Here is a 22,365-nt window from a genome sequence, read left to right as displayed (position 1 = left end):
AAACCGTTCTTGCCAGAGAATTTAGAAGAAAAAATTATTTTATCTAAATACGAAAAAAAAAATAGGTAAAGTTAATGAAAACCGAAAAAATATATATAAAGTTTTCCGAGGAAGTATTTTTCTCTGGAAAATATAAATTAAGTTCCATAAATTAATTAAATAATTTTTTTTTTCATTTATAAATTCCAGAAAACAAATAATTTCATATGTTATGTTTCTCATGACTGGAGCAGCTGGCTATATCATTGGCAAAGCTTACGATCCATCATATGTATTGTATGTCTCAGTGCCTTATGATTTGTCAAATAGATGTTATCACTGGATCACATTCGCAATTTTTATGGGTTCTGGTTTTATCATTGCTCTCATTACAGTACAATTTGTATCATTTTTTTCTTCAGCAACATTGGTTATTTGCTCACAAGTTACTCTGTTACAATATAGATTTAAAAAATCAATGAAAATTATTGAAGAAAAATACAATGATAATGATGTAAATAATCAAGACGTAATTGATGAATTGATAAAACTTGAAAAAAAATTAATTGTTGATTTTGTAAATAATCATTTAGATGTTTTAAAATTGGCAAACATGATTAACGATATTTGTTCAATCGACATTTTTACAATGTATTGTACAATTACAATATTAATTTGTACAAATGCCTATGTTTTATCAACTGTACCATTATTTTCTGATATATTTTTTGCAAATGCAACTCTTTGTTTTTTAGCAATATGCCAAATAATTATGGCGAGTTTTTCATCAAGCAATGTGTCAATTGCAGTATGTATATAGCAATAATTATTATTTTATAAATTATATTTTTATGTTAAAATGTTGTTTCAGTTTGAAAAATTACATCTTGAAATAACATCATCGAACTGGGTAATTTTACAGAATAAAACAAAAAAGAGTTTAATTATTGTCATGGTAAGAACACTCAAGCCGTTTACTATTTCAACTGGTAAAATTATTCATCTATCAAGAGAATCATTGAAACATGTAAGTTTACATAAAAAAAACTTTGTTATCATAAATTAAATAAATAAAAATAAATATTTTTTTATAGATTTTTCAGATTACTTATTCATTGTACAATTTAATGAGGAGTCACTCAATAAACATATAAAAAATTAAACAGCTTTACAAAATATATACAACTAAAATAAGAAATATTTAAAAAAGAGAAAAATAATTAATATAAAAAATAATATTTTCATTACAAAGCAAAAATTTTAACAAAAAAAAATCTTTTTACGAAAAAAAAAAAAACGTGAGATTTTCCAGACAACAGTGGATTTTAATTAAATACAAATTTTTCTTTTAAATTTTTTTACCATTAGTTATTATTTTACGATTTTCCATTACTAGATTCAAAATTGAACAAAAGAAAAACAAAATTAAAAATTATATGTCATTCAAATAACAACAGTATATTTATAAATAAAATATTTATCCAGTGGCTTTATTCATTAGACATTTTAATGAAAATAATACCAGCTAATCAAAAAATCGATGAACGTTAATGACTAATGTCCATTTTCCGGAAATAAATTCGACTAGATGATAATTATTAAATTTAAAACTATAAAAAAATCATTAATAATATATTATATTATCAATAATAATATAATTTAAAAAAAAATAAATAAACTACCGATTAATTACATCAAATAGATACTATTCGAAATTTTCAAAATTTATTTAAAATATGATGGAAGATAGAAATTAATATTTTATAATTTAACATTATATAGTATCAAGCTTTATAAAAACATATTTAGTAGTTACATTAATAATTAAATGAATTTTCAACTGTGCGTTTTACGTTTAGGACAGAATTTATCTCATACTATTACAGAATATCATTTTATCAATTTGTATGACTTTAAAATATTTATATATACAAAACAAATGAGTAAATCAAAGTTACAAAACAATAATACTGATCTATTAAATTTGATATGACCAAATGACTACAAAAGATGATATCACAACAATTTTCAGTAATAAAATTGACTATTTGATAAATTAGATAGACTATTAAAAATATATATGAATAATAAGTCTAACTATTGATTTAAACTTGACATTATATATGTCTTAAATACTGAAATCTAGAAAAACCATGTCATAAATTTAATTATAACTTAATTACATAATATAATAAAATATATAATAAATTAAAATATATGTCAATTAATATGAAAAAAACTTTGTAATATATTATTGTAAACATAATAAACCGAGCATATTTTAGTAACAATAATAAACAAATTATAAATTCATTGTTTAAATAAAAAAAAAATATAAAAAGAGCCTGACGAAACTGTTCAAGTTTTAAATACTATTTAATTCAAATAAGAATATTAAAAAAAATATGTATAGATTTAGTGAACGTTGTATTAAACAGTGTCATTTTTTGATGTTCATTTACAACAAATTATAAATTTATTATTTCAATGAAAAATATATACCTATATATAAAAAGTATGACAAAGTACTTGTTATAATTTATAAAATATTTTAATTCTTAATAAACATTATGTTTACATTAATAACAATAATTCTAATTAATAATATAATTTATTTAGATAAGCTAAAATAAAATTTTGTCAAATCATTATTCGCTTTGAATAAATAATAATGTTTTTAAAATAGTAAAGAAATATAATTATCATTCAATAATTGTAATTTTTTTGATGATAACAATAATTTCATTATAATTTATAAAAAAAAACCAATTGTATAATTAATTTTAAATTGTTTTAATTTTAAACATTAAAAAAATCTAGATGAAAGATGGTGCTACCATACATATCTCATCCAGCTGATATCGTTGTATATGTAGTCTTTTCGATTAATCGGATTAATCTTCCCATGAGGCCGAACCCGGGGAATCCCTCTTTTTCATCGTGGATCTGCCTGAGTAAAGTTGTACAAATACGCAATTACAATCGTATCTAAAAGAAATTATCAATTAATTAAGTTTGAAAACCAGCATTAATTAAAATAATTATGTCAGTACTCACTGGACCTACCCATAAAAATATAATGTCAACACAAGAATGTGTTACTGATATGGAAAGTTGTGAATTTACATATAAATGGACAATTAAAAAATTCGGTGCGTATCAAAAAGAAATAATTGAGTCATCAAATTTTTCATCTAATTTTTCTGATTTTAACGATGTATGGATGTTAAAAGTAAATCCAAATATGGAATACCATGATAATTCTATTGATTGGGACTACATTTTTGATAACCATCTTGATGATTTTGGAATGATCCCAGAACCAATAAAATATTTATCGGTACAGTTAAAACTTCTATCATTTAATGATACTTTACCATTATTTACAATATGTAAAATATCAATTCATCCTGATTATTCAAAAAATATTGAGTATGAGTTTGAACGTCCAGGTGCAAGTGAATGGATGAATTATATTACAAGAACAGATTTGTTAAAATCATCTCGTAAATATTTACCAAATGGTGATCTTACAATTTCTTGTACCATGACAATTTTTAGAAAAACAAAAAAAAATACTGTTGTAAATTCAACAATTATTGCAACACAATTGAGTGCAGACTTGAAAAAACTTTTGTTAAATGAACAATCAGCTGATGTTACCATTAAAGTGGGTAAAAAATCATTTCATGTTATCAAAGGAATTCTTGCAGCACGTAGTCCTGTTTTTGATGCCATGTTTGCTCATAAACAATTCAAAGAAAATAAAGAACGTGAAGTTATCATTAAAGATATTGATGAACATGTTTTTGAAGAATTTTTACATTATATTTATACTGATGAAACAAAAAATGTTAACAAAATGCCAATGGAATTACTTGCTGCTGCTGAAAAATATCAGGTTGATCGTCTTAAAAATATTTGTGAAGAAATATTATGCAGAACAATAAACTCTGATAACGTTTCAAGTATACTTGTTTTTTCTAACAAATACAATGTTGAAAAATTGAGTGAAAAATGTTTGGAATTTATAAAAACAAATTTACAAGATGTTTTGTCAAAGAAAACATTCCAACTTTACAAAAAGATGCATCCTGAAGTTTTTGAAAGTGTTCTTAAATCAGTTGTTGGTATCAACTGAATCATATTCATCAATTATTAATAATTGTTTAACCATAAAACTAAAAAAAATATTCATTTGTGTTTTGTTTGAGAAAAAAAAAACTTTCATTATATATTATTATCAACAGTTCAAAATAACTTACTTCATTTTTTCTAAACATGTATTGTAATAAAAAAAATTATTGAAAAATAAATTTTCATCAATAGCCTTATTTTTTAAAAAACCTTATCCTTGTTTTTTATTAGTTGTTATTTTTTATCAAATTTTAATTAATTAACTGTCATTCAATGTGATAAATAATGTTTAAAATTTTGTACACATTGTTGTGGAGAATATGCTGTTGTACTTGATGAGAAGTATTTTAGCATTTGCTGGTTTTAATTCAACGTATGGTGCACATGCTATTACATCAAAGCTGTACTTGCACCTTCTTCAAGTATGTTCATTTTATTAAATTAATATTTGTGTTAATCAATAAGTATTTTATTTAAAAATACTATCATTATCTGATTCAGTTGCTTCACCAGCTGGTTCAACTGTTCCTGGCAAGTTGGTGTAATACTTTATTGAAATTCCCTTGAAAAAACAAATTAAATTGTAATTTAAAAATTTGATAACAACTAAGTCTAGATGATGAGCTGATAAAAATGTTTCATATACAAAAATATTAATAATTATGTAAATATAAATAAAATAAACAATAAAAATTATCATTTAACATACACTTTTTATATCAACAGCTTCATCATCAGATTCTAAAGCTTCTTCTGATATAACTAGAGCTTTTTGTTCCATTTTATTTGTTATTATTTATTGTATTTTCCAATAACTGTTGATATAGTCTGACATGACACTGTTGTTGACATTGTCATTCGTCAGTTTGTTTATTGTTGACAATAACATTGTTGGCGTGTGTGGAATTTGATTATGTGAATGTGTAAAAAAAATAATATACCTGTAGTTAAAAATCTAAATAAAAGACAATAAAAGATAAATACATAGTGCTACATGCATATATATGTACCAATACATAACTTAATCACACTTAATCAGCAGCTGATATCATTTTTTATATATGACTTGAAGTTCGTACAATGGGTCGAGAAATCGAACAAAAAAAATAAAATTTTAAAAAATTCTGTGTTTGTTAATTAAGTCATACTATAAATTATTTTATAATAAAAAATATTAAATTACAATGCCATAAACTATTATCATAATACATAATAGTTATTAACGCGTATTTAATAGATATATCAATCGATAGTATAGATTTTGCAATTAATCGATTTATTTACTTAACGCAACTTAACGGTGGTTGACGATTTAATCGATGATGAATTTTCTGGAATCTTTCCATGAGGCCAAAATCCGGGGCAATCCGGGGAATCCCTCTTTTTCATTGTGGATCTGGTTGAGTTAAGTTGGTTAAGTTGTACATACAGATACGCAAATACAATTCTGCTAAAAATAAGTTTATCAATTTAAAAACGAATATTAATTAATATACATAATTATGTCAGTACATGCAAGACCTGCAACCCAGAGTTCCATTAAACATATAATGGCAAAACAAGAATATGTTACTGATAATATGGAAACTTGTGAATTTACGTATGAATGGACAATTAAAAACTTCATTCAGTATATAAGTGGTACAATTGAATCATCAAATTTTTCATCTCATTTTTCTGACTTTAACGATGTATGGATTTTAAAAATAGATCCGAATAAAGACTTAGGGACATCTGGGTACCAGATGAAGTATATGTCAGTACAGTTGAAACTTCAATCATTCAATTCTACTTCACGATTATTTACAAAATGTAAGATATTAATTGACCCGGACATTGTCAAAGATGAAGAATACGAGTTTGATAAATTTCCAAAAGAAAGTTCATGGATAAATTGTATTTCAAGAACAGATTTGTCAAAATATTCTGGTAAATATTTACAAAATGATGAACTTAAAATTTCTTGTACTATGACAATTTCTAGAGAACGAAAAAATAATTCTCCTGTAATGTCAACATTCATTCCAAAGCCAGAATTGAATATAGACTTGAAAAAGCTTTTGATAACTGAACAATCAGCTGATGTCACCGTTAACGTGGGTCAAAAATCATTTCGTGTTATCAAAGGAATTCTTGCAGCACGTAGTCCTGTTTTTGATGCAATGTTTGATCATAAACAATTCAAAGAAAATAAAGAAAGTGAAGTGATTATTGAAGATATTGAAGAAGATGTTTTCGAAGAATTTTTACATTATATTTATACTGAGGAAACGGAAAATGTTAACAAAATACCAATGGAATTACTTGCTGTTGCTGAAAAATATCAGGTTGATCGTCTTAAAAAAATTTGTGAAGAAATAATATGTGGAACAATAAACTCTGATAACGTTTCAAGTATGCTTATTTTTTCTGACAAATACAATGTTGAAAAATTGAAGAAAAAATGTTTGGAATTTATAAAAACAAACTTACAAGCTGTTTTGTCAAAGGAAGCATATCGAGATTTAAAAAAAAAACATCCTGGAGTTTTTTTAAGTGTTCTTGAAGCGATTGCTGATGTCAACTGATTAATATTCATCGATTATATTCACAAATAATAATTGTTGAATCATAAAATTAAGAATATTCATTGATGTTTTGTTTGATAAAAAAAAAAAAATTTCATTTTGATATATTATTAAAGTTTCAAAATAATACTTACTTAATTTTTTTCTAAACCTTTATTGTAATAAAAAATATATTGAAAAATAATATTTAATCAATAGCCTTATTTTTTAAAAAACCTCATTGTCCTTTTTTCTTTAGTTGTTAATATATTTTTTTTTAAATAAATTCTGTTCCTAAATTTAACTGTCACGTATTCATGTATTTTGATAATTTTTAAAATTTTATAATTATTATATACACATTTTGTGTATGGTGATTTTGTAAATAATCATATTTAGAAGATTTAAAATTGGCAAATATATAGTTAATGATAATTTTTTAAATGACATTTTTACAATGTATTGTACAATTACAATATTAATTTGTACAAATGCCTATGTTTTATCAACTGTACCATTATGAAATAACATCATCTAACTGGGTAATTTTACAGAATAAAACAAAAAAGAGTTTAATTATTGTCATGATAAGAACACTTAAGCCATTTACTATTTTAACTGGTCAAATTATTATTATTCATCTATCAAGAGAATCATTGAAAAATGTAAGTTTAAATAGAAGAAACTTTCTTATCATAAATTAAAAATAAATATTGTTTTATAAATTTTTCAGATTAGTAGATTACTTATTCATTGTACAATTTAATGAGGAGTCACTCAATAAACATAGAAAAAATAAGAAATATTTAAAAAAGAGAAAAATAATTAATATAAAGAATTAAATTTTTATTAAAAAGCGAAAAAAAAATCATTTTAAGAAAAAAAAATGTGGAATTATCCAGACAACAGTAGATTTATTTAAATACATATTTTTCTTTTAAATTTTTTTATCATTAATTATTATTTTACGATTTTCCATTACTGGATTAAAATTTGAACAAAAAAAAAAAACGAAATGAAAAATTTTAAATTATTCAAATAACAACAGTATAATTATAAACAAAGCCAGGAAGTTTGCCCGATTTTTGAGAGTGAGTTAATAACGATGGTAACCTAGGGAAAACATTTTTAAAAATAGAATTGAATTAGATTGTATTTTGTTTTTTCTGGAGTTAAAATGGCATTATAAAACATTGATAATATATTATTATGATGATTTTAAAAGATATATTTTATCATTGAAATATTAAAAAATTTTGATTTGGAATATATGTTCTAAGCATTACTTAAATTAATTCTAAAAATAAGTTCTAAAATAACTGTAAAATTAATTCTAAAAAATTGTAAAATAATTGTTTTAAATTATACTAAAAAGTGCTAAAATAATTGCTTAGAATTATTTCTAAAAAAGTGCAACTAAAATAATTGCTTAAATTAATTCTTAAAAAGTGCTAAAATAATTGCTTAAATTAATATAAAATTGTATTTTTTTGTTGAGTATTATTTTCAGCATTAATTCAGTATTATTTTAAGCAATTGGTTGCCATCACTTTGAATTAATTTAAGTAATGTAGAAAATATATTCCAAATCAAAATTATTAAATATTTTGTAAAAAAGTCATATCTTTTAAAAACTCATCACCACTACAATAATCAATATCACCTATACCATATTAACTCAGAAAAAAACAAATACAATCTAATCAATATAAAAATATTTTCCCAAACCATAATTATATTTCGCTATTCAAAAAATCAGGCTCAACTACAACTTTATAATAATAATTTATAATAATAATTTATAAATAAAAAATTAATCCAGTGGCTTTATTCATTAGACAATTTTAAAAAAATAATACTAGCTAATCAACAAATCGATGCACGTCCAATTTCCAGAAATAAATATCGAAAAGATGATAATTATCAAATTTAAAATTATAAAAAAATCATTGATAATATATTATTATAAACATAATAAAATGACCATAATTTATCATTGACGACTAAAAAAAAATTGTAAAAAAAAACACAATTTAAATTTGAAATTTGGCGCGTGACAAAGCCTTTTAAAAATGGCCGTCAATCAATTAGAAAAATAAAAAAAAAAAAAAAAAGAGTTTCTAAAACATCTGTGTGTGTTTGTGTGGGTTGTTTTTTTTTTTTTTGCTCTACAATAGAGAGAAAAAAAAACGACGTAGTGTGTCACCCATCAACAGAGAAAAACACTCTCTTATCAAACGAAAAAAAAAGTTTAAAAAATGATAAAAATTCGTTTTGCGCCGTGATAAATTATTTTTATTATTATTTATTATTATTATTTTTTTAGGGCGGTTACAGTGCGTAATGACACTCGATTATTTGTATGTGTGTGTGGTGAATCATCATCATCTGTTGTAATTTTGACAGTAGACAAGAAAAATATAGAAAAAAAAAAAAAAAAAAACACGACGTAAATATTGATGTGAGAAGGAAAAGTCAAAAGTTCAAAGCAACATGAATATACTCATAAAAAAAAAATTATTCATCAATTGCAATGATTTAATATTAACCTTAATAATCAACAATATCTGAAGGTATTATTAATTTTAATAAACAATAATATTCTCGTCATTTATAATAATTAGATTTTTTTCTAAATTCTATTTCTTTTTTTTTTTTTGCCATCGCGCATGATGGCTGATATTCTATTTTTGATTGTTCCCAATTGATTAATATCTGTTATTAAAATAATTAATTTAACACTCTAAAAATAATTTAAAAATTATAAATAATTTAATTGCTCATTTAATTGATTAAATCGATTAAACGAATTATTTTTATTTTATATTATTTTGAGCTATTCAATGAAACAGCTGTGACATTTGTGACAGTGATTTTATTTCTAAAAAAAAATAATCAAACAGTGCTAACAGTATATTATTTAATTATCAAATTTTATTGATTTAATTATGATTGTTTATTTTAACAGGATGTATTGTCAAGCTGTTGGGAAGTAGCAAAAATAGTAAAGCATATTTAGTATTAATAAAGAAAAATTTTTAAAATGAATATAATGAGAAAATTGAGGGGTGGAAGTGGTGCAATGGGAACAAGTGGTACATCAAGTATGGATGATTGTTCAAATGGTGCTAATAATCCTCAACATACTGCACTTGGTTTGATGCATCTTAAAAAATTATTTTCCGAGTATCAACATCCAGTTAATCCACTCAATGATGTTGAACGTGATGACAAATTGTACAACATGTTGCCTTTATTTTGCAAGGTATTTTAATAACAACATCATTATCTAAACACAATACATTTATAATTGTAATTTTTTTAAATTTTTAAATTTAGGTATTTGGTTCAAGTCCATCAACAGATATGAATGAAAAATTTTGGGATATATTGGCATTCACACAACAGGTATCAAAGTTAATGGTTACAGAAATACGAAGAAGAGCAAGTAATCAAAGTACTGAAACAGCAAGTTGTGCAATTGTAAAATTTCTTGAAATTGAAAATAATGAAGAATCAAGTAATGGCTGGATGTTATTATCAGCATTAAATTTATTAGCAGCTGGTGATACATCATTGATACAAGCAATGACAACAGTATCAGTACCATCAACACTTGTTAAATGTCTTTATTTATTTTTTGATTTACCTGAAATGAGTGATGCTGAAGCTGATGCAACTGATGTTAATTCAGAATTTACACCACGTGAACGTAGAATATTATTACAAAAAATATTTGTTCAAGTACTTGTTAGATTATGTAGTCATCCATATCCAGCAGAAGAACTTGCTAGAAAAGATGATTTAACATTATTATTTTCTGCAATAACAACTTGGTGTCCACAGTATAATGTTATGTGGCGTAAAAGTGCTGCTGAAGTATTAATGACATTATCACGCCATGGTTTAACACAAAATGTTGTTGCTTATATACATAATAAAGGTTGTATTGCTCTTTGTATTGATAATATGCAACGTGTACCAGAATTAGCACCACTTGAAATTGTTGAAATGTTTGTAACTGTATTTTGTTTTTTAAAAGATTCAAGTGAAGTATCACAAACATTACTTGATGATTTTCGTACATGTCAAGGTTATATATTTTTATCAGAATTTTTATTAAAAAATGCATCATCAAGACTTGAACAAGATGATAAAATTGAAGCACAAGATGCTATTAGAAATTTAGTATTAATGTTAGCATCATTAACAATGTGTGGACATACTGAATTAAAACCAAGTCAAGCAAGTATGGGATCATTATTTCAAATACTTGGTTTTACACTACCACAACCAAGTAATCGTGGTGGTAGTGTACGTAATATACAAGCATTTCAAGTATTACAATCAGTATTTATTAAATCAAATTCATCATTATTATGTTGTACAATACTTGATGCAATATCAAGTGTTTATCATAGTGATAATGCAAATTATTTTATTCTTGAAGGACAAAATACATTATCACAATTTGCTGAAAAAATACATATTAAAAATCCAGAAATACAAAAAAAATTTTTTCAATTACTTGAATTTATTGTATATCAACTTAATTTTGTACCATGCAAAGAATTAATATCATTATCATTATTACTTAAATCAAATAATTCAATTGATTGTTGTATAATGTGTATGGAAACATTGATAAATATATTAAAACATAATATAATATTTAAAGATGTTTATCGTGAAGTTGGTTTACTTGAAGTATTTGTAACATGTTTACAAAGATATGCAACATTATTAAAAGATAAAAAATCAGCAATTGATAATAATATTGATTTTATAATATGTAATAAAGATATTAATATGGGTGTACTTGTTATGGATGCATTGACAATATTACTTGCTGGTAATGTACAAAATGCTAATGTATTTCGTGAATGTACTGGTGCAAGATGTGCACATAATCTTGTGCCATTTATTGATTGTCGTATAAATGCACTTGGTATTGTTAGAGAATTAATATTAAGTGCTGGTGGTGATGATGATATGGCAACATTATTTGGTATAATGCATTCAGCATCATCAAATGAAATATTATTAAAAACTCATATATTAAAAACATTATTATCATGTTTACGTGAATCACATAGAACAAGAACTGTTTTTCGTAAAGTTGGTGGTTTTGTTTATGTTATGTCTGTATTAGTATCACTTGAAGGATTACTTGGTAATAATAATAATAATAAAAAATCTGAATCTGAATCTGAATCGTCACCTACATCATCATCATTTAATAATGATATGATTACAACACAAAATAGAAGTCAACAAGATGAACAACAATTATTAACACTTTTACATGTTGTATTTTATACAATAACAACAGCAATGAGATTTGAACCAGCAAATGCTAAATTTTTTCATCTTGAAATATGTCAATCAAGTTTATGTGATACACTAAGATTACTTGGTTGTTTTAATTCACAATTAACATTAAATGAAATGAATTTAAATACATCAACATCATCAACATCAACAAATTATCATAATATTTTACATGATTTTTTTAATGGTAATGTACTTGAACCAAATTATCCAACTGATATGCCAAAAAATCTTGCATATTCATGTATATTATTAAGATTACTATATGATGTTGCACTTGATGCATTTGATAAACCAAATTATCCTTCAATAAATACAAAATCACCATCTCATAAACAATCAAGTTTTGATAATCAAAAATCACTTGATTCACCAAATTCTGGTAAACGTTCAACAGTTAATTCATTAAATTTAAATCCACCAATACCAGAACCAGTTATTGTACATCCAGGTATTGTTATTGGTATGTTACATTTAGTACCATCAATATATGATAATAAAAATTCTGAATATTCAATTGCATTACAAATTTATATTGCTGAAGTTATTAAAAGTTTAGTTAGATCTGAACGTAATCAACAAGTTATGTGTGATACTGGTATGGCTGGTGAATTATTATTAATGGGAAGAATTGCACTTCAAGATGAAACACATCCATTACATTCACCATTTCAATATATTATTGAAAGACTTGCTGCACAATCATTAGAACCAAAAGATTTACGTGAATTTATGCGTCTTGGTGATCCATTATGTTGTATATCACTTGATGAAATTGATCAAAATAAATCAAGAGGTGGTCCAGTACCATTAACACGTATTAAAACACTTGTATCAATGACAACACCTAAAGATTTTCGTTCACATGGATCATGTACATTACCACCATTTGTTGAATTTGATATGAGTGCTGAAGGTTTTGCATGTTTATATTTACCAAGTATTGCACCAACAAGTACAACACCACCAACAGTTGTATCATCTGATAATAGTGTACTTGGTGGTATTGGTACTGGTGATAGATTATTTCCACCACAAACTGGTTTAACATATAGTACATGGATTTGTATTGATAGATTTTGTGATCCAAGAAATGATCCACATTGTGTTAGATTATTAACACTTATACGTACACCAATTAATGGTGGTAAAGATATAATATGTTTTTCAGCTGTATTAAGTGCACGTGATAAAGCAATTATTGTATCAACACAAGAAACAACAATGTTACAAAGTGTTGGTGAATGGGAACCAGATGGTATTGGTGAAAGTGGAGCAAGAGTATGGTGTCCTGATTTATTACATGAAGGACAATGGCATCATATTGCAATTGTATTAAATCGTGCTGTATTAAAAAATTCAAGTTTTTCATTATATCTTGATGGACAACATATACAAAGTCAAAAACTTCATTATATAACACAAACACCTGGTGGTGGTGGTGCTAATTTAACAATAGCATCACCAGTATATGGTTATATTGGTACACCACCATGTTGGAGAAAATATTCACGTTTAACATGGAAACAAGGACCATGTCATCTTGTTGAAGAAGTATTTAATTCACAAAATATATTAACATTATTTAAACTTGGTCCACATTATATGGGTAGTATGCAAGCACCACAATTTATTGGTCCTGAACCATATCCATCACTTCTTGCTGAAGAAAAAGTTGTATTTGGTTTAAATGCAAAAGCAATGTCACAATTAACACTTGCTAAAATACGTAAAGTATATAGTAGAGCTGATAATAAATCAATTGCAAAACAACTTGGTATGTCATCACATGAAAATGCAACACCAATACGTGTATTACATAATTCAGCTGGTCATTTAAGTGGACCAGCAAGAGCATTAGGTGGTGTTGTTGTTGGTTATCTTGGTGTTAGAGTATTTAATCCAAGACCAGTTGCAACGACAATTGATAATGTTGGTGGTTGTTCTGTTTTACTTGGTTTAATTGCAATGGCACAAGATGTTGAATCACTTTATGCTGCTGTTAAAGCACTTGTTTGTGTTGTTAGATCAAATCAAGCAGCACAACAAGAAATGGATCGTCGTCGTGGTTATCAAACTCTTGCAATGTTATTAAGAAGAAAATGTCCATTATTAAATAGTCATATATTACATTTGACATTTAGTCTTGTTGGTACTGTTGATAGTGGTAGAGAAACAAGTGCAATACCAAATGTAACAGCATTTCAAGATTTATTATGTGATTTACAAGTATGGCATGAGGCACCTGGTGAATTATTAAGATCATTATTAGAACATTTATATGAACTTGTTGCTGAATCAAATGAAAAAAGAACAAATTTACGTTTAATGAGAGATTTACAATTGGTTAATAAATTATTAAATATACTTGGTGATGTTAAACAAAATTCAACAAGACAAGTATTACTTGCATTATTAAGTATATTACTTGGACAACCAAGACAAAGTGATTTATTATGGTTTGGACAATTTATAGTTGCAACACTGCCAATAAATAGTGAAAAACATTTAATTTTACGTGAAAATGATGGTCCATTAATGAAAGAAAGTGAAGGTGAAATGATATTATTACGTAATAGATGTTTACAATTATTTCATTCTTTATTATTTAATGGATCTAAAATAAATCCAACAATGTGTGATGAATTATCAAAAGTTCTTGGTCTTGATTGGATATTATTATTTCTTCAATCTGGTCTTCATAGTACAACTGTTGTATGGGGTTTAAGAATTCTTGTTGCTGTATGTTCTGTACAATCTGTATTACAAAAATTTAAAGATGGTACAAGTAATTGTGGCTGGTTAAGACATACTGATAATAATAAAATGGCAATGGCACTTGGTTGTAATCAACAAACATCATCAAATACAGGTGAAATAAAACCAATTGGTCTTGCTGTACCTGGTTTTCAACATTTAGGCTGGTTATTACCTCAACATGTTGATTTAGTACCAGATATATATTTTTTATTTATTGCAATGATGATGGGACAACCAATAAAGTTATTACCAGCTGATACAAAACTTGATCTTGATAATGTATGGAATTTTATGTTTGGTGTACCAGCAAATAATTCATTAGCTTCATTTGCTGGTAAAATAATAATATGTCCAGAAGCTGTTGTAACATTATTATTAATGGTTAGAACAATGCTTAATATGTATACAAATAATCCAGATTCTTTACCTGATTGGTTAATTGATTATCCAGTAACAATAATACAATTTTTATTTTTTATTTATCATAATTTTACTGATTTTATGCAAGTATTTATGTCTGGTGATGTACTTGGTGCATTAGCTGGTACATTATTTCCAAAACAAATAAATGATAGTCAAGATAGTAGTGGTGCAAGTACACCAGGTGATGAACAAGAACCAGTACTTGTTAGATCACCATCAAAAGATATTGGTTTAACAAATCATTCAGCTAAAAAATTTGTACTTGATTTTTTACGTGTTATAACTGTTGATTCATTATCATTACAAGTTACTGGTAAAACACCACCAGTTATTGATTTAATATTAGAAGCATGGCCAGAACATGCATCAAATGGACAACAAACACATTATCAAACTGAAATATTATCAATATTAATGGAACATTTATTAGCTGCTGATGTATTAATTGGTGAACAAGCAGCATTACCAGTTGTACCTGGTGGTTCAACAAATAATATAACAAATAATGTATGTTATCTTGCTGCTAGAATTGTTGATAAATTATGGCAAGGTTCATTAACAAAAGATCCACATGAAATATTTGATTTTATTATAAAATTAATTGGTCAAGCTAAAAGAAGATCAGCAGCTGTTAGTTTAGAAGGTTTATATCATTGTTTAAATAGAACAACATTATTTTTATTATCAAGATCAACTGATACAATAACTGATCAAATGACTGTACTTGAAGCATTACATAAATTAACAACACATAGATTAATTGTATTTGGTGCTGGTAATCATGAACTTGAATATATTAGTTGTTTAACATATTGTTTACTTCAATTAACAGCTGATATTAAAATAATGCTTGATACAAATATTAAAACAACATGGCATGTTAATCCACAAATTGAAACAAATGATGATAGATTACAATCACATCAAGGACATAATTTAATGGCTGTTGCTGCAACACGTGTTTGGGAAGAGCTATATGTTTGTAAAAAACCAGCAATTGAAGAAGTATTTAAAATAACATTACCATTACCAACTGGTAATGAACGTGCACCAGATTTAACTGTTGTACGTGAATTAGTACATGAACAAGCAGCAAGATTATGGTTAAATTATGTTGTACTTGAACGTAAAGCATCATATAGAGTACCATGGGAATTTCATAGTCAAATACAATCTAAAATACAAAAAGTAACTGGTGGTTTAACACGTCTTGCTAGTAGAACAAAAGTTAGAAAAGAAGAATCAGTTAAACCACGTTTAAGATTACATTATAATACTGTTATACAATGGACAGAACAACATATATCACTTGTACGTGAATTATCAATAACACGTAAACTTCAATATCAACAAATATATCAACATACACAACGTTATGTTTATCAAGAATGGCTACAAACTGAAACTGAATTAACAAGAGAACGTGGTTTATGGGGACCACCAATACCAACAATTCTTGATAAATGGATGCTTGATATGACTGAAGGACCATGTAGAATGAGAAAAAAAATGATGAAAAATGAATTATTTTATATACATTATCCATATAGACCAGAATTAGATAATCCTGATAATAAACAATTAAAATATAAAGTTGCAACAAGTAATGATTCAAAAGAATATTATTTAAAACAATTAAATAATTCATCTGGTATGTTTGAAAGAGAAAAAGATTCAGTTATTGATGATAGTCCATTAAATATAAATGATACATCAATTGATAATAATGAACCACCAATTGTAACAACATGTACACTTGAACGTCATGCAAGTGAACCAGATGAAAATACAGAAGATATTGAACAAGAAGAAGAAAGTAATCAAGCTGTACCAGATAATCAAACATTACTTAGATTATTAGAAGAACATGAAAAAATAAGTCATATGTTTAGAGTTGCAAGAATACAAGGTTTAGATACAACAGAAGGTCTATTATTATTTGGTAAAGAACATTTTTATGTTATTGATGGTTTTACATTATTAAAAACAAGAGAAATACGTGATATTGAAAGTGTACCAGATACATATGAACCAATATTACCAGCACCAGGTTCACCAAGACGTTCACGTGCAATGCGACAATGTTCAAAATTTAATTATGAAGATATACGTGAAGTACATAAACGTAGATATTTATTACAACCAATGGCACTTGAAGTATTTAGTGGTGATGGAAGAAATTATTTATTAGCATTTCCACGTAAAATAAGAAATAAAATATATCAAAGATTTATGACATTTGCAACGTCAATATCTGATAGTGCACATCAATCAGTTGCTGGACAAAAACGTACAGCAAATGTTGAACAAGCAACTGGTTTATTATCAAATTTAATTGGTGAAACATCTGTAACACAACGTTGGGTTAGAGGTGAAATATCAAATTTTCAATATTTAATGCATTTAAATACATTAGCTGGTAGAAGTTATAATGATTTAATGCAATATCCAATATTTCCATGGATACTTGCTGATTATGATTCTGAAGAATTAGATTTTAATGAACCATCAACATTTAGAGATTTTACAAAACCCATGGGAGCACAAAGTCCTGAGAGATTATTACAATTTAAAAAAAGATATAAAGAATGGGATGATCCACATGGTGAAACACCACCATATCATTATGGTACACATTATTCATCAGCAATGATTGTATGTTCATATCTTGTTAGAATGGAACCATTTACACAACATTTTTTACGTTTACAAGGTGGACATTTTGATCTTGCTGATAGAATGTTTAATAGTATTAAAGAAGCATGGAATTCAGCATCACGACATAATATGGCTGATGTTAAAGAATTAATACCAGAATTTTTTTATTTACCAGAATTTTTAATAAATTCAAATCAATTTGATCTTGGATCAAAACAAAGTGGTGTACAACTTGGTGATGTTGTATTACCAACATGGGCAAAACAAGATCCACGTGAATTTATAAGAGTACATCGTCTTGCATTAGAATGTGATTATGTATCACAAAATTTACATCATTGGATTGATTTAATATTTGGTTGTAAACAAAATGGACAATCAGCTGTTGATGCTGTTAATGTATTTCATCATTTATTTTATGAGGGTAATGTTGATATATATACTATTGATGATCCATTAAAAAAAAATGCAACAATTGGTTTTATAAATAATTTTGGACAAATACCAAAACAACTATTTAAAAAATCACATCCATGTAAAAAAATGAATCAACGTATAAGTGTTATTGATCCAGGACCAATGGTAACACATGGTTTATCAATAACATCAACAGATAAATTATTTTTTCATAATTTAGATAATTTAAAACCATCATTACAACCAATTAAAGAATTAAAAGGTCCAGTTGGACAAATTTTACATGTTGATAAAACAGTATTATCTGTTGAACAAAATAAAACATTAATACCACCGTCATTTAATAAATATGTTGCTTGGGGTTTTGCTGATCATTCATTAAGAATTGGTAATTATGATAGTGAAAAAGCAATATTTGTTTGTGAAGGTATGATGCAAAGTAGTGGTGAAATAGTATCATGTGTATGTCCATCATCAAAATTAATAATAACTGCTGGTACAAATTCAGTTGTAACAATATGGGAATATTCAAAACGACAATTATCAATAAAACAATGTTTATATGGACATACTGAAGCTGTAACATGTCTTGCATCAAGTCCAGCATATAATGTTATTGTATCTGGTTCACGTGATGGTACTGCTATTATATGGGATTTATCAAGATGTTTATTTGTTCGTCAATTACGTGGACATGCTGGACCAGTTGCTGCTGTTACAATTAATGATTTAACTGGTGATATTGCAACATGTGCTGCAACATGGTTACATGTATGGAGTATTAATGGTGATGAATTAGCATGTGTTAATACATGTGTTGGTAGAGCTGATAGAATGCAACAAATATTATGTGTTTCATTTAGTCAAACACATGAATGGGATTCACAAAATGTCATTATGACTGGTTCAACTGATGGTGTTGCAAGAATGTGGTCAATGGATTATGTACAAGTACCTGCTACTACTACTTCTTCTACTACTGCTGATGATGATGATGGTAATGGTGATAAAACAAATGAAACAAATGGAAAATTAAAAAAACAAAATAATACAGAGGATAGAAGTGAAAAAACTAAAAAACGTGTACATGAATTAGTTAAACAAATGAGTATATCTGTTGAAGAAACAAATAGTATGATGAAATGTGGATCAGAAAGTAGTTTATCTGATGCTGAAATATCAAAAGAAACATTACGTTTACATGAAGATAAAGAAGAATGTTCTGATAATGAATCAAGTAATGGATCAATTGAAAAATTAAGTAGTAAAAATTCATCACAATCACAATCACAATCATCTGGTGTTGTATTAAGAAGAAAAAGTCGTTGTAATCCATTATTTAGAAAAAGTGAAGGTGGTGGTATTGTTGGTAGAGCTGATAGTGAAAATACACAACAAAGTGAATCACAATGTAGTACATTTGATACTGATAGTGCATTAAGAACAAGTAAAAGTGATACAAGTTTAACTGATAGTTTTGTTATGGTTAATGAATCAGATACAAAACCAAAAAAAATCAATTTACAAAATGTACTTAGAGATGGTTTTAAATGGCAAAGACAACTTGTATTTAGAAGTAAATTAACAATGCATACAGCATATGATCGTAAAGATAATGCTGAACCTGCATCAATAACAGCACTTGCTGTATCAAGAGATCATAGAATTATTTATGTTGGTGATACAAGAGGTAGAGTTTTTTCATGGAGTGTTTGTGAACAACCTGGACGTACTGTTGCTGATCATTGGCTTAAAGATGAAGGTGTTGATTCATGTGTTGGATGTGGTGTTAGATTTAATATTTATGAAAGAAGACATCATTGTCGTAATTGTGGACAAGTATTCTGTTCAAAGTAAGTTTTTTTTTTTTATATTTTGTGTCTTTTTTATTTGATCGTATTATTTATTTCTTTTTTTCTTTTAGATGTAGCAGATTTGAATCTAAAATATCAAGACTTGGTATATTAAAACCTGTCAGAGTTTGTCAAGGTTGTCACAGCACATTAAAATCACAATCATCAACTGAAAGTAACAACTAATAATTTTGTTTTTTAATTTATTCAATTTTTGCTTTTGACTTTACTCCAGCTGCATTTTATTGATTTTTATTGTTTTATTTTTTTTAATTTTTAAAAATTCATCAATAAGATGTCTTTCCAATCATTTTTAATTAATTTTACTAATATTTAACAAGGGCTGATGCATTATTTACAATCTGTGATTATTTACTTGTCTCAAAAAAATTATTATTACTATTATATTTTTATTTTTTACTTTTTTTTTTTAAGTTCAATTTAATTTTTATATTTTAAATACACATTGTGTGCTATCATCTAAAATTATCCAAGTTTAATTTTAAAGTATAAAATTAATATTTAAAAAAAATAGAAAAAAAAAAAAATAAATAAATGGTTTAGTTTAAAGTGAAAACTGTACGTGTGTATAGATTTAAATGTGAAATTATATAAATATATATAAAAAAAAAATACTTTATTAACAATTTTCAAAAAGATAATAAAAAAATATTTAAATATCTTTTTGAATAATTGTAAAATGAAAATTAATATATATTAAAATACAAATTCTAAATGAACAATTTTAAACCAAGTATTGAACGGTTTTTCTTTCCTCCATTATTTAAACAAAAAAAAAAACATAAAATACTAAGCCAAATGTATCACAAAGACAAGGCTGAAAAAGCGTTGTATAAAATATAAAAAAAAAAAACATATTGTATGAAACTAATATTCTCTATTGTTATAATTCGTTAATTAAACAAAATAATATATAGTCAATGTAGACGAATAATGCAGTAGATAATTGATTAATTAAATAATAGTGGGTGTTTGAAAAAAAAAAAAGACAATTTATTTGTGATGTTGTCAAATGCTGAATTAATTGATTAATTAACTTTTAAAAGCAGCTATTTTATTCTAAACAAAGAAATATTATTAAAATAATAATGAAATTTTTTTTTGTCATATCAATTTATTCAGCATTTGATAAAATATAAAAAAAAAACTAAAAATTAATAATGACATGATAATCGTGTTTTTGTTGAGGATATAATTATGTAGATTCTAGTCAAGTATGTTTACTAATTCCTCGATTAATTTATAAATTTATATTATTTAAATATCTGCGATATTATTTAGTTTTTTATTTTTAACAGTATTATTACATCATGACTGTTTTTCTTTCTTTTTTTTTAATTGTATATATTAATTATCAAATGAAATATTAAAAATTAATAATTTACTTTAAAAAAAAAAAAAAAAAACAAACAAAAATATATAAAAGTTTATATTAATTTTACTTTTTTAAATTAATATTTATAATTTTATTTATGTAATTATATTTATGCAGAATAATAATAATAATCATTCACATGTCAATAATATTTTGAGTTGAAAGATTTCAATTTATCACAACAATAACAAAAACAAATAAAAATAATGAAAAATTATTTATTAACAACATACTAATACTTATTGTTTATAATATATTTAAAATTCATTAATGGCTTATCAATTATTTAGTATAAAAAAAAATTACATTCATGTTGATTTTGTTTTTTGTTTCTTAAATTATAACATAATCATTTACAAGTTATCAGTATAAAAAAATATATAATTATTAAATTGATTAAATAAAAAAAAAGGAATAATTTCAATATTAAATTTAAATTAAAAAATAAATACTATATTTTTAAACATGCATTTTCATGTATAGGAAGACGATCAGGAAAGAATCTTCGATGACATTTTGAGCATGGTTTTAGTTGATTTTGATGTTTCTCCCAATCAACTGTGGGAATCAACCCTGCAATCACATATTCTTTGATTATTCATTAAAAATATCACAAATAAACTAATAATTAAATTTAAAATTTTAAAAAATCTTCATCATCATCATCAATATTATTATCATCCTCATCCTCATCATCATCAATATTATTATCATCATTATCATCACTAATATCATCGTTATCATCACCTTCACCATCACTTTCTTTTCCTTTGGCTTTGACATTAATAGCAGTATCTGGAACACCAAGATGAGGAGCCAATTTATTATTATCAACATTGCCACGAGGTGATAATTGATTCATCTT

At 25.5% G+C, this 22,365-nt stretch overlaps 2 protein-coding genes across 2 annotated transcripts; both read left to right on the top strand.

Annotated features, from left to right (window-relative positions):
* Window positions 1-5,481: 5,481 nt before the first annotated feature.
* Window positions 5,482-6,683, top strand: LOC122853786 (speckle-type POZ protein-like B). The gene has a single exon (XM_044154206.1). It carries the CDS (start codon window positions 5,619-5,621, stop codon window positions 6,681-6,683), a length of 1,065 nt encoding a protein of 354 aa, XP_044010141.1. The 5' UTR covers window positions 5,482-5,618.
* A 2,149-nt stretch (window positions 6,684-8,832) lies between these two features.
* Window positions 8,833-20,446, top strand: LOC122854876 (WD repeat and FYVE domain-containing protein 3). Its single transcript, XM_044155898.1, has 4 exons — window positions 8,833-9,235; window positions 9,631-9,927; window positions 10,002-20,104; window positions 20,176-20,446. Exons 2-4 carry the CDS (start codon window positions 9,706-9,708, stop codon window positions 20,288-20,290), a joined length of 10,440 nt encoding a protein of 3,479 aa, XP_044011833.1. The 5' UTR covers window positions 8,833-9,235; window positions 9,631-9,705; the 3' UTR covers window positions 20,291-20,446.
* Window positions 20,447-22,365: the final 1,919 nt, after the last annotated feature.

This window comes from Aphidius gifuensis, linkage group LG4 (genome assembly GCF_014905175.1).
Source record: "Aphidius gifuensis isolate YNYX2018 linkage group LG4, ASM1490517v1, whole genome shotgun sequence".
Taxonomy (NCBI): domain Eukaryota; kingdom Metazoa; phylum Arthropoda; class Insecta; order Hymenoptera; family Braconidae; genus Aphidius; species Aphidius gifuensis.
The sequence above is the reverse complement of the archived record's forward strand: the minus strand, read 5'-3'. Positions and strand labels throughout refer to the sequence as shown.